Source organism: Malaclemys terrapin, chromosome 1 (assembly GCF_027887155.1).
Source record: "Malaclemys terrapin pileata isolate rMalTer1 chromosome 1, rMalTer1.hap1, whole genome shotgun sequence".
Taxonomy (NCBI): Eukaryota; Metazoa; Chordata; order Testudines; family Emydidae; genus Malaclemys; species Malaclemys terrapin.
Genome location: NC_071505.1, coordinates 350,646,220 through 350,658,827, shown reverse-complemented (window position 1 = coordinate 350,658,827; position 12,608 = coordinate 350,646,220). Strand labels below are relative to the sequence as shown.

The window sequence follows — 12,608 nt, the reverse complement described above, 5'->3', positions numbered from 1 at the left end:
TAGCTCCCTCTGAGGACTTCTCTGCACTTAGCTGTGACCTAAGTAATCTGGTGCCATCTGCAGATGTTGCCACGTCATTGTTCACCCCTTTTCTGGATTTGTAATAACTATAAAATATTGACTGTGCTATTTGTTCTAAACTCTGTAATCCCCCTTGTTGTGCTTCTCTTCCTTCACAGGCACTTTAAGTTTTTCCGAGCCCGATCAATGCATTGAACATCTCATGGCAGCTTTCAATATGACCCCCTCTGACCCTTCAACATTCATCCTTACAGGAATCCCTGGCCTGGAACCTGCCCATGTCTGGATTTCCATCCCTTTCTCCACGTTCTACACTATCGGCCTGTTAGGAAATGTCATGGTTCTGTTTGTTGTAGGAAAAGAACAGACCCTGCACAAGCCGATGTACCTGCTGCTCTGCATGCTGGCGCTCACAGACATCAGCACGTCTACCTCTGTCATACCGAAGGCACTGTGTATATTTTGGTTCAATTTGAAAGGCATTACTGTGGGCGGCTGCCTCACCCAGATGTTCTTCCTTCATGCAGTTTCTGTAATGCATTCAGCCGTGCTCGTGACAATGGCCTTCGATCGTTACGTTGCCATATGTAGTCCTCTGAGATACGCCACCATCCTCACCAATGAACGAATAGCTAAGCTAGGGCTAGTGGGTTTGATAAGAGCTGTTCTCATCATTCTACCTCTGCCCCTGCTCCTGATCAGGCAGCCATTCTGTGCAAACCGCATTATCCCCCATACGTACTGCGAGCACATAGCTGTGGTGAAGATGTCGTGTGGGAACATCACAGTAAACAGGACGTATGGCTTGGTGATGGCCTTTGTAGTCATCGGGTTAGACCTGACACTCATTGCCCTGTCCTATGGTCTGATTATCAGGGCTGTCCTCAGAATCTCCTCCAAGAAAGCCCACCAGAAAGCCCTCAATACCTGCACAGCCCACGTGTGTGTGATGCTTACATTTTATACTCCCTTCCTCTTCTCCAGTCTGACACACCGGTTCAGTCAAGGCTTTGCTCCCCACAGTCACATTATCTTGGCCAACCTCTTCTTCCTCATCCCCCCCATGCTCAACCCTATCATTTATGGGGTCAAAACCAAAGAGCTTCGTGACAAAGTGGGCAAATACTCCTCCAGAATATGCTTGCCGGTACGCCACTGACTTTAAACCTGCGTGACAAGATGGGGGAAGGATATCTCTTTGTTAATCATGGGTGCTCTCTCCTAGTTTGGCTGAACTCAGCATTGTGGAATTTCACAGTCTGAGAAGTTCCTCTCATCTAATGTCTTATCACTCCGTCATCAAGCACTGATCTATTGATTGCTGATTTCCCTCTCTCTCACCATCACCTGAGCACTTTCAGCATCACCCATTAGCCCTGATCCCCCCCAAAACCTGTCACTCATCCTGTCTGTGACTTCCAGATCACCAGAAGACACTGTAGCTTTCTGATGCAAGGTGTCTTTCCATTAGTCCTTGTGTGAAAAAGTGTTCTTGATCAGTTTGAAGAACAGAAGCTACACTTTCAGATAGCCAAAGACAAAGAAATCAGCTACAATGCTGAATGAAAGAAGGTAAATGCATGAACACCTTGAGTCTAGACACCTCTTATAGTAGAAGTTTATCGAAAATTAGGAAAAGTGATGATCCCATGTGTTTTGTAGAAGTCATTAAAGATTAGCTAACACAGTGTACTTTAGAGCAGTCCTCTGAAGTTATCTTGAGAGACTTTTTCCTGACACTGTTTCTCCCCAGCAGGTGCAACTGGCCACTGCGAACCTGCTGTTAATTATTCAACACCATTCCAGATGTTAGGTCAAATAGCCAGGATGTTCTAAACCTTTTGCTTATGTCTGTGTATGCTTAAATCTAATAAACTGCACAGTTAGACGATTGCATGATTATTTGCATTTGATTCCTGATCAGACAGAATTGCTGGGTTCCCACTGATTTATTCCGGAGAACGCCTGGAGTGAAATAGTTACATTACCCCTGCTGGGGATTCTAGAAACTATGACATCACCTGGGGATCCAATAACTTACTACTTTGCATAGTTGATTTAGGAGATGCTGTCAGCTGGAATTTTCAAAATACACACTAACCATTCCCGTTGTCAAAGATGTCAAAAGTAGGTCTTGAGATTTCATCTGGGAGTGTGTGAAACGGATTAAACGGAGATTGCCACCAAAAATCCAGGTGATTGAATCGTTTGCAGTACTAAGACCTTCTCGACCTAGAATGGTTGATATTTCATTTTTGCCATTGTTTTGTGGAGACTTTGGAGAGCTGAAGCAGCAGTGGAGAGTTTTGCCTATGGTTCAGAGGCCTCATACTCAGGACAACAAAGTTTAGCAGTTTTGGGCTGAATTCCTTGAACACACGGATGCTGCTAAGGACAAAGACTTTAGCAAACTTGGCTTGTCTGCTCTTTCATTGGTGTCGCTACCTTTTAGCAATGCTGCAGTTGGATGTTATTTGGATGAACTTGATAAAAAGTAAACAGCTCAACAAGATGCAAGAGGAAGTTTTCGAGAACATTCTTTATGTTGGGACATACATGCAGCAACGCAAAATCTATTGTGAACAGTTTGCAGCAATGAAAGAAATGATTGCACTGGTCACTGCTGATATGTATGACCAGCAGCAGAAGCATTCTACTTGTGACAAAGACAGCCAGGATGAAATGTTGCCTTTTAGAGACTAACAGTAACAAACTAATTCAACTCAAAATATGAACATTCACTACTGTCATTGAATGCAAATAGAAATAAATAATATAATAATGCTATTGTTGTTTTTACACTACATACATTTTGGACTACTTTGGGACTTTTTTGACACCGGTATTTGCTGTTTTTTGTTTGAAACCCCTGCTAACCTTGAATCAGGATACAAGTACCAGTATTGTGGTTTTGATTTTGAATTTCTTTGTCGTCTCATAGCTTTGTTGCTAATGTGGACGAACTCCTGCTGGGACTTGTACCTTTTAAAAAAAATCAAATCTGTAGTAGGTATGTAAAGAAACCTTTCATTTGGTATTTGATGTGTGAATAAAAAAAACCCCTTTGTTTCAAGAAATAGATGGGGCTACTTTTAGGTTAAGTTTTAAGTGATTATGGGCTATTCATGCAGTAGAAATCTGGCAAACTTGAGTAGCACCTCAAGCTGAACTGGAGGCAGAGCAGCAGGAGTAAGAAACACAAGGGCCAGAGAAGCAGCCCAGAAGGTGGATCTGGGCTGGAGGCAGAGCAGCAGTGCTGAGACACAGCTGGGGGGCTGCAGCTGGAGCAGACCAGAACAGGCAGGTGGGTCAGCACAGACCAGCTGTGCCAGTGGGGAGCCAGGGCTGAGCTACAGTGGGGAGTTTGGGGCCAGAGTCATTCAAAAGGTCTTTGTCCTTTACTGCACACATTGACCATACTTTCTAAGTATGTAGTGGCTGACAGCTCTGGCTCTGACACTCCAGGTCTAAAGTGGACAATGTCATGGAAGTCTCTGAAAGTCACGGATTCTGGGATCTCCATGACATAATCTTATCCTTAGCCATGTCTATGAGGAAATTGCTTTGGTGAATGGGGTAGTAATTGAAACCCAGCAACTGAGGCAGTGGCCACATTTTTAGCCCATATGAGAATGACTCTACTGTCTGGAGCAAGTCATTGACTGTTGTACCCATTCCCCAGAGTGTCAGCTGGCTGTTGTTAAGTGCCGAAGCCTGGAATGTTGTTGCCTTGGTAATGCTGTTCGGGCTGCTCAGTGTTTCTGTCCTTGGAGCTCCAGTGTCATCAGTATTAGCAGACAAGGCAGCCCGCTCGTTCAGCAGACCTCGATGTTACTCATTAAGAAAGACCACAGGTACGGTTTGGTGACAAAGGCACTCCACCAAGTTTATTGCCCTCAAAGCAAAGCCATTGTGCCCTCCCTCCATGGTTTCAGGTACCCTAATAGATGAGTGCCAGCGGGCTCAGTCACCAGCAGGAGGATCTGCTTTCCCCTCCTAGACAAACCATTTCTATCCATTCTGTTGTCAAACCATCTTATCTTGTACAAAAGTAAGATTTGTTACAGGATCCCTGGGGTGCAACCTGGGACTGTGCACCCTTAACTCTCTCCAGCCTGGGCTGTCTCTCACAAAGCCTTGCTACTGACCAGCAGCAACCCCTCAAGGCAGGGCCGGCTCCAGCTTTTTTGCCACCCCAAGCGGCGAGGAGGAGGGGGAAAAAATGCCATCGGTGGCACTTCGGAGGCTGCTCTACTGTGCCGCTTCTATCTGATGGAAATTCGGTGGCCAGTCCTTCCCTCCGAGAGGGACTGAGGGACCCGCCGCCAAATTGCCGCCGAAGACCCGAATGTGTTGCCCCTTTCCATTGGCTGCCCCAAGCACCTGCTTCCTTCGCTGCTGACTGGAGCCGGCCCTGCCTCAGGGTGCTCTTATCACTCAGCACAGCCACACGTGGAGACCCCCACACCCAGCTAGATTACATGAATGGTCCCAGAGAAACTCATGAATTACACAGAGAAAGGCACCACAGCCAATTACCTCCCCGCTCCCCGCCTAGCTCCCAGCACTAGACTTCAGGAATATAGGGTCTTGCACTGCTCAAGATGGTCAATGCAGGTTTATTAATTGGTTCACCACTTCATCAATTAAAAGTGGATCTACTCCACCCCTTGTGAAACTTGGGTAGATTTGCCACACACTTCACAGAAACTCACTGGTAAAGATGAACGGTAAAACAAATTTACTGACTACAAATTATGGCTTTTAAGTGATATTAAGTGATAGCCAAAAAGTAAGAGTTAGTTACCAAAAGAAATAAAATATAAGCATGAAGTGTAAGCTCTCAAACGTATTAGACTGGGCAACATCTAGATTAAGCATTATTCCCAACCCATTGGTTATTGCAATACATAGTATACTGGTTTCAACCTTGAAATCTGGGTCAGTCCGCATAGTTGGTGTTTTCAGTCTTCTCCTAGGTGTTCTTGTTGCTTGCAGCAAAGTTGGGGGAAGGAGAAATGCCCGGCACATAGCCACTTAGTTCTGTTTTATACAGAGAACAAGTCCAGGCATGTCTCGGTGCCTTGCTGAGTCTCCAGGACAGGCTGATCAATTCCCCTGGTCTAGCTGCATGCAGGTGAGTCATTAAATTGTGACTTTCTTGCTGGACAATGGCTGGTGATTTCTGCTCAACATCAGCTACCCAGGTATTGGTTACCTCGCCTGTCATTGTCTCTGTAGAGCCAGTATCTGGGTGCCTCCCAAACCCACAGAATGTTTTAGAGAAAACCACACAATTCCATTCTTATAATTTCATATGTATTGATGATACCCATTTAGATAGAACAATGATGTTCAGCAGATCGTAACCTTTCCCCAGATACCTCAGATGGCCTGCTTTACATGTAATATCACAATTATATACAAATGAGGACTATGGGGGTTACAGGGTGTTTCCCCGAGGTATAGCACGTCACAGGATGGATCTGCACTAGCTGGAATATATTAACGTAAATATCTAGTTGCTAGTACACTAGCAACCACTCTGCCAGTTTCATGTGATGAAAAGTGGACTTGTGAGCATCTGCTTTAATACATGGCCTGACTTTGGTTCACCGCCTCTGATTCAGTCCTCAAATCTTGCACCAGGGCTCAGATCTTGCACTGCTCCAGCATCTCTCTTGTTATCACAGTGGCCAGTCCTAGGAGAATACATAAAGCCCCTCTCATTCCACTCCTCCACGTTGATAACCTAGTGGAAAGGACGTTCATGGTGTGACCAGGGTCTCATTGGGGGCCATCTTAGGTCACTCCATTATGGTGAACTGCAAAGAATGCAGCAGGCAATCCTCCAGCAAGCTGGTGGATATTTCAATACTTCGATTTACAAACCCAGCACAAAACAGCTTCTATTATACCTCACTGGTTACTCAGAAGCCAGCAACACAGTTCCATTAAAATAACCACACCTCAGACCCCATCTAGACACACAAGTCAAATGTGATAAGGATTACTGAAAATGTCATTCCATCATATAAAAGAAAAGGTTCTACCAATCCCAAAGGATTGGAGACATTACCTCCCAGGTTATTGAGTTTTCCAAATCTTACCCAAAAATATGCTTACTGCCAATTGTTAGTAATTAAACTAAAATGTATTAAAAGAAAAAAGAGTGTATGGTTAAAAGATCAAAATATATACAGATTTGAATTCAATTCTTGAAGTTCAGATACATAGTAGAGATGGTGAGCTTTGCAGTTGCAAAGAGTTCTTTGAGAAATAGTCCGTAGGTTAGAGTCCAAAGTTTATATTTCAAGGCAGTACAGTCAGAACTGGGGTCTCAGTCCTTGTGGCTTAGGCTTCCCCTGCATGAAATCTCAATTAGATATGAGATAAACAGCATCAGGACCCAAGGGCCTTTTATACAGTTTTCTAGCATCCACTTGACCATACAGTCCTGGGTAAACAATAGGTTTTAGATGTAACCTTCTGTTTTATAAACACCATTGGTAATCAGTTACTCAGATCAACAAAGGGCAATTTATCCATTAGGCAAACTATCATCACAAACTTCAAAGAGACATATAGACATTGATCTTATTTCATCCAAGATTCATCTAAATGTTAATATTCCCTTTTGCCCTGACAATTTGAGCCGCTCTTAACAGCAAATCAATTCTTATTCCTGAGGCTCACAGGCTGAAGCTCTCCAGAGTCTATTTTCTGCTCTTCCCATTGTTCATGGTGCAGAGGGAATTGTCTGGGATTCCTGGCCAACATGAGAGTCCTCAGGGACTCTACAGGAGAATCATAAAGGTCCCTGTAAAGCACAGCAAGTGTCAGACATGTGAGACTCATACACTGATTCTCAAGTATCTGCCTTCCTGTCGCAGTAAGGAGATTCCCTCTCTCTGCAGTGTGGGATTTCGGTGAGTGGCCTGTTTCTGCAATAAAGTTAGTGCTGAGGGCTCAGGGAGGGTTCCAGAGGTCATGCCAAGAACCACATGGGCAGGAATTCATCAGCACAAACAACTTGAACTGCTTCATATTGTCAGAAACACCAAGGGATTTCCCTGGAATAATTGGAACTAAAAATTGATTAGATATAGTTGAGACAAATATTTGTTTTTCACATCAATTCCTTGTCTCTTACCGTGTCCTTCTATCTGTCTCAGTAGCTTCCTTTTTTTGGTCTATGTGGTTTTTCCTCTGGTTCACTCAAGCATTCCAATTCAGCAACTTCACTGGCGTCTTAAGAAGTGCAGCCACGGCCCCTGCAGTGGGTATCTGTGTTACGAGATTTTTCACAAGAAGAAGGGGATACACAGGATTTCATAGAGTGGAAAGATTCTGCTCTCCCATTCTGCCATCGGTGGGTCACTCCAGATTTGCACTCACCTCCCTGAAGCAAAATCAGGGCCTCAGTTTGTTTTGGAATCCCCATCTTTAATGCCTTGTCTCAGAACATCACAAAAATTGGAGGTTTCCTTCAGATTTTTTCATCAGCGTAGAGAATAGTGCTCTCTGTAGCAGGATGTGAAGCTGGGAGTGATTGTCACAGCTGGGGAGCCGAAATTAAATACTAGGTATGAAATATTGGATCATTGAGTTCAATGGCAGAACTCCCACCACGGACCAAATGTCACCCTAAATCCTCAAGTAAGGACTTAAATGAATGCCCTGATTCACACCGGCCATGAACCTCCAGTGAGTTCAACTGTAGTTGTGCTGTCATTGCTAAAGATTGGGTGAGCTCATTTGAACCAAAGAGGAGCTGACAGGAGAGTTGCTGAAATCCTTAAAGGTTTGTAGAATCATAGAAGATGAGGGATGGAAGAGACCTCAGGAAGTCATCTAGTCCAACCCCCTGCTCAAAGCAGGACCAATCCCCCAACTAAATCATCGCAGCCAAGGCTTTGTCAAGCCAGGCCTTCATTCTCTAAGGATGGAGATTCCACCACCTCCCTAGATAACCCTCCTAGTGAAATAATGTTTCCTAATATCCAATCTAGACTTTCCCCACTGCACCTTAACACCCTTGCTCTCAAATCCCCCCTCATTCTCTTCTTCTGCAGTGTAAACAAGCCCAATTCCTTTAGCATCTCCTCATAAGTTAGATCCCCTGGTCCCCTAATCGTTTTTGTAAATGAACAATTAGGATAACATTGTTTTGATGGAGGAAGGGAGGGTCTGCTTTCTCTGTGGACCTGGATCTCTGGGTCTAGAGAGGATGAGAAGCATCAAAAGTCAGTAAAAAATAAAAGCATGTTTCTGGCTTAGAGGAAACCAGGTGGTGTTGGAAATCCCACTGTGGAAAGTTCAGGGATGCACAATGTTTATGTGTGTTGGTGGGGGCGGGGGCGGGGGTGGGGCGTGCAGTAGGAACAAGATAGTGGCACAGAGTCCTGACCCTGGACAAAATAGGGAATGGGCATCCTGCCTAATGCACAGAGCAAAGAGACGTAATGACGCGCCCTGGGATAGGGGGTGTCTCAGACTGTAACGCAATGTGGATCACACTATAGCAGATTGTCTCTGACCAATCCCCCATCTGGACTATCCCTCTACCCATGATCAGCCCCACTACAGTCTTGTGGGAACGTCAGCAATTACCAATATGGAAAAGCAGCCTCAGGAAGGGGTGTCTGGGTTTCTAGCGGGCTGCAATATGTTAAAGCTTTGTGTCATTTTGAGGAAGAGTTACTCACGCTGACTCCTTTTAGTTTCCGTGTCCTCTCTCCCTCCTGCTGCGTCTGCCCCTCCTTCCCTGCACAGCCTGAGCTGCTGCTGGGGTTCCCTTCACTGGAATAGGTCCCTTCACTGAATAGGCTCCTTTTCCCGGGTGCAGGCGGACACTGAGTTTAGCCTAGTCTGAAGAGGTATTTCTATGAGTTGTCACTGTGGGATCTGGCACCTGATTATGGTCCTGGCTGAGGTGCATCACTGAGTGGCAGGGCTGGAAGTTTTGGCGTGGGGAACATACATTGACAAGCAGCCAGCACTGGAGGTTTTCTGGCAGGGACTGGGGTATATAGTCGGGTGGGCAGGACTGAGTGTTATGGGGGTGGGGAGTAGGGTATAGATGGACAAGCAGGCAGTGCTGAGGGTTGTGGGGGTAGGTAGGGAGATTTATACAGAGAAGCAGGCAGCACTGTGGTTTGTTTGGAGAGGCTGAAGGTGTAAAGTCTCACTATCCATGAACATGTCCAAACCCTTCCTCATTCTTGCTTAGCTCAGGGACCAAATACATCTTGTGGCAAGGAGATCCTCAGTCTATTTTGGCATTGAGGGAAGAAAACATTCTATTTTTATCAGTTTGGAATTTACAACATTTCAGTTTAGTTGAATGTCCTCTGATCTTGTGTCATGAGACAGGGAGAATATATTCTCCATCTACTCTACCTGTGAGTATTTTTTCATATATCCTCTTATTCATCTCCTCTGTAGCGTAACAATCCCAGTCTTTTCAACCTCTTTCTCCATGAGAGTTTCCCCACGCCCTTGATCATTCTCCTTGCCCTGGACTTAACCACTCTAGTTCTTCAATATCCTGTGTGAGAAGGGTGCCCACTACTAGGGTGAAACATTGAATGACTGATCTCATGGCATTGTATTTTCCATATGATTTCCCATCCCACTCCTGCTGGATCCCAATGTTTTGTTAAGTTTCTGTCTGGGCTTGCTCTGTGAGCAGGGTTTCACAGAGCTGTGTACCATGACACCCAGGTCCTTGCTCTTAGTTCATAAAGTTACGTCAGTTACCTTGTAAAGTGTTTTAGGAGTTTCAGCTTTTTCCTCCAATGGGCATACACATCCTTGTCCTGAGTTCATATAGTTAAATCAGAACCTTGTAAAGTGGTTTAAGAGTTTCATCTTTTTATTGACATCAAAATTCATCTGCCATCTTGCTCCCCATTCACTTGGATTGTTCAGTTCCCTTAGAGGACTTCTGTGGACTTGACTCTGAGCTAAATAATCTGGTGCCACTTGTAAATGTTGCCATTTCACTGATCACCTCCAGTTCTAGATTGTTGATAACTATAAGATATTTATCATACCATTTTCTATAAAGTGTGTAATCCCCTTCGCTGGGCTTCTCTCTCTTTACAGGCACCTGGAGCATTTCTGAGCCCAATCGATGCATTGACCACCTCATGGCAGTTTTCAACATCACCCCCTCCCACCCTTCAACATTCATCCTAATGGGCATCCCCGGCCTGGAAGCTGCCCATATCCTGATTTCCATTCCTTTCTCTATGTTCTACATTATTGGTCTGTTGGGAAATTTCACAATTTTGTTTGTTGTAGGCAAAGAGCGGACTCTCCACAATCCAATGTACTTGCTGCTCTGCATGCTGGCGCTCACAGACATTGCCACACCTACCTTCGTCGTGCCAAATGCACTGTGTATATTTTGGTTCAATTTGAAAGGTATTACTATGGGTGGCTGCCTCACCCAGATGTTTTTCCTTCACACTGTTTCTCTTATGCACTCCGCCATTCTTGTGACAATGGCCTTTGATCGTTATGTTGCCATTTGTAAGCCTCTGAGATACACCATCATCCTCAATAACACACGAATAGCTAAACTAGGGTTTGTGGGTTTGATAAGAGCTGTTCTCTTCATTCTTCCCCTGGTCCTGCTCCTGAGCTGGCAGCCATTCTGTGCGAATCACATTGTCCCCCACACTCAATGCGAGTACAGTGCTGTGGTGAAGATGTCATGTGGGGACATTACAGTGAACAGGGTATACGGCTTGGTGCTATTCTTTGTAGTCAACATGTCAGACCTGACGCTCATTGCCCTCTCCTATGGTCTGATCATCAAGGCTGTTCTCAGACTCTCCTCCAAGAAAGCCCACCAGAAAGCCCTCAACACCTGCACCGCCCACATCTGTGTGATGCTGACGTATTATACTCCCAGCTTCTTTTCCAACCTGACAAACTGGATCAGTCAGGGCATCGCTCCCCACATTCACATCATCTTGGCTGACCTCTATCTCCTCATCCCGCCCATGCTCAACCCAATCATTTATGGGGTCAAATCCAAAGAGCTTCGTGACAAAGTGGGCAAATACATCTGCAGAAAGTGATTGCCATGGGTCACTGCCTTTAAACCTGTGTGACAAGAAGGACAAAGTACATCTCCTTCTTAATCAAGGGTCCTCTGTTTGAGTTTGGCTGAGCTTAGTATTGTGGAGAAATTTACCTGTTTTCTCTACGTCCAATACTTCAGGAAGCCTGGAGGATAAACCAAAGACTAACAGTAACAAACTAATTCAGTGCAAAATGTGGACATTGACTAGCATCATGGAATGCAATTACAAAGAATTAATATGATAATGTTATTGCTGTTTTTTCAGTATATAAGTTTGGGGCAAATTTGGGGCTATATTTCATGCCACCATTTGTCATTTTTTGTGTGAAACACCTGCAACCCTCAATGAGGATACAAGTATCTGCACTGGTGTTTTGATTTTGAATTTGATTGTCACCTTATAGGTGTGTTGTTAATGTGGAAAAACTCCTGACAGGACTTGTAGGTTTTATTTTTTTTTAAATATAAAATCTGTACTAGGTATCTAATTAAAGCTTTCATTTGTTATTTGATGTATAGGCCAATGCGTGAATGAAAACATATTTCCGGAAGTAGATTGGGCTACTTTTAAGTTAGTTTTTAAGTGAATTTGGGCTCTTAATGCGTCCTCAGCACCTCAGGCTGGGCCAGAGGCCGAGCAACAGTGCTGAGGCAGAGTCGTGGATCTGGAGCCGACCAGAGCCAGGAGATGGGGCAGCACAAACCAGCTGTGACAATGGTGAGGCAGGACTGGGATACTGTGGGGTGTTGTGGGGACATAGCCAGGAGAGTGGATGCCAGCCGTGCCACATGTAACACAGCAGCTAAGTGTGATGTACAACGGCGGAGAGTAAGGTGCAGTCTCCGTGCAGGAGACGTCACCTGATCTGAGGCACTTGAAGGTCAGACTGGGAGGGGGGACACGAACCCAATGGGAGGGCGGATGCTGGGAAGAAGGGACTTGCCACCAGAGTCTGTAGGTTCTCTTGTCCCTCTGTAGCAGTTGGTTGCCACTCGCAGGATCTTGTGGATATTCTTCCACTGTGACTAAACAACAAAGGAAAAGAAGAAGCAATAAGCCATCCTTCCAGTTCTCCTTTTGTTCCGGATGCAGGGTTCCCAGCATATCCATGAGTGCTGAGTTAAACCGCTCAGTAGTTCCATTCCTTTGGGGGTGATAGGGCTTGGTTCTCCTCTTTGAAGTCCTCAAAAGTTTGCAAAGCTGGACCAGGAGATTAATTTCAAAATGTCTCCCCTGGTCCGTATGTATCCTCTCAGGGATGCCATAATGGCAGATAAACTGTTTCCACATCACCTTGGCCACAGTAGATGCCCACTGGTCATGAGTAGGCTATGCCTGAGCATAGCAAGTGAAGTGCTCTGTGATTAAAAGGACATTCTCAGTTTCCCCCGGGATGGTTCCAGGGTGAGAAAGTTGAGGTACACTATATCCAGGGACCTACTGATATGGATTGAGGTAAGTGGAGCTTTGCCTTCAGAGATGACTCTC

General features: G+C 45.1%; 2 protein-coding genes across 2 annotated transcripts; both read left to right on the top strand.

The window, feature by feature from the left end:
• The first annotated feature begins 223 nt into the window (after window positions 1-223).
• On the top strand, window positions 224-1,180 carry LOC128832921 (olfactory receptor 52P1-like). Its single transcript, XM_054020636.1, has one exon. The coding sequence runs from the start codon at window positions 224-226 to the stop codon at window positions 1,178-1,180; it is 957 nt and encodes a 318-aa protein (XP_053876611.1).
• Window positions 1,181-10,175: 8,995 nt separating this feature from the next.
• Window positions 10,176-11,114, top strand: LOC128832913 (olfactory receptor 52E2-like). The gene has a single exon (XM_054020623.1). The coding sequence runs from the start codon at window positions 10,176-10,178 to the stop codon at window positions 11,112-11,114; it is 939 nt and encodes a 312-aa protein (XP_053876598.1).
• Window positions 11,115-12,608: the final 1,494 nt, after the last annotated feature.

Bases quoted from the DNA above. Each gene is read 5' to 3' on its own strand.
- LOC128832921 (XM_054020636.1), top strand. From the start codon at position 224: ATGGCAGCTTTCAATATGACCCCCTCTGACCCTTCAACATTCATCCTT.
- LOC128832913 (XM_054020623.1), top strand. From the start codon at position 10,176: ATGGCAGTTTTCAACATCACCCCCTCCCACCCTTCAACATTCATCCTA.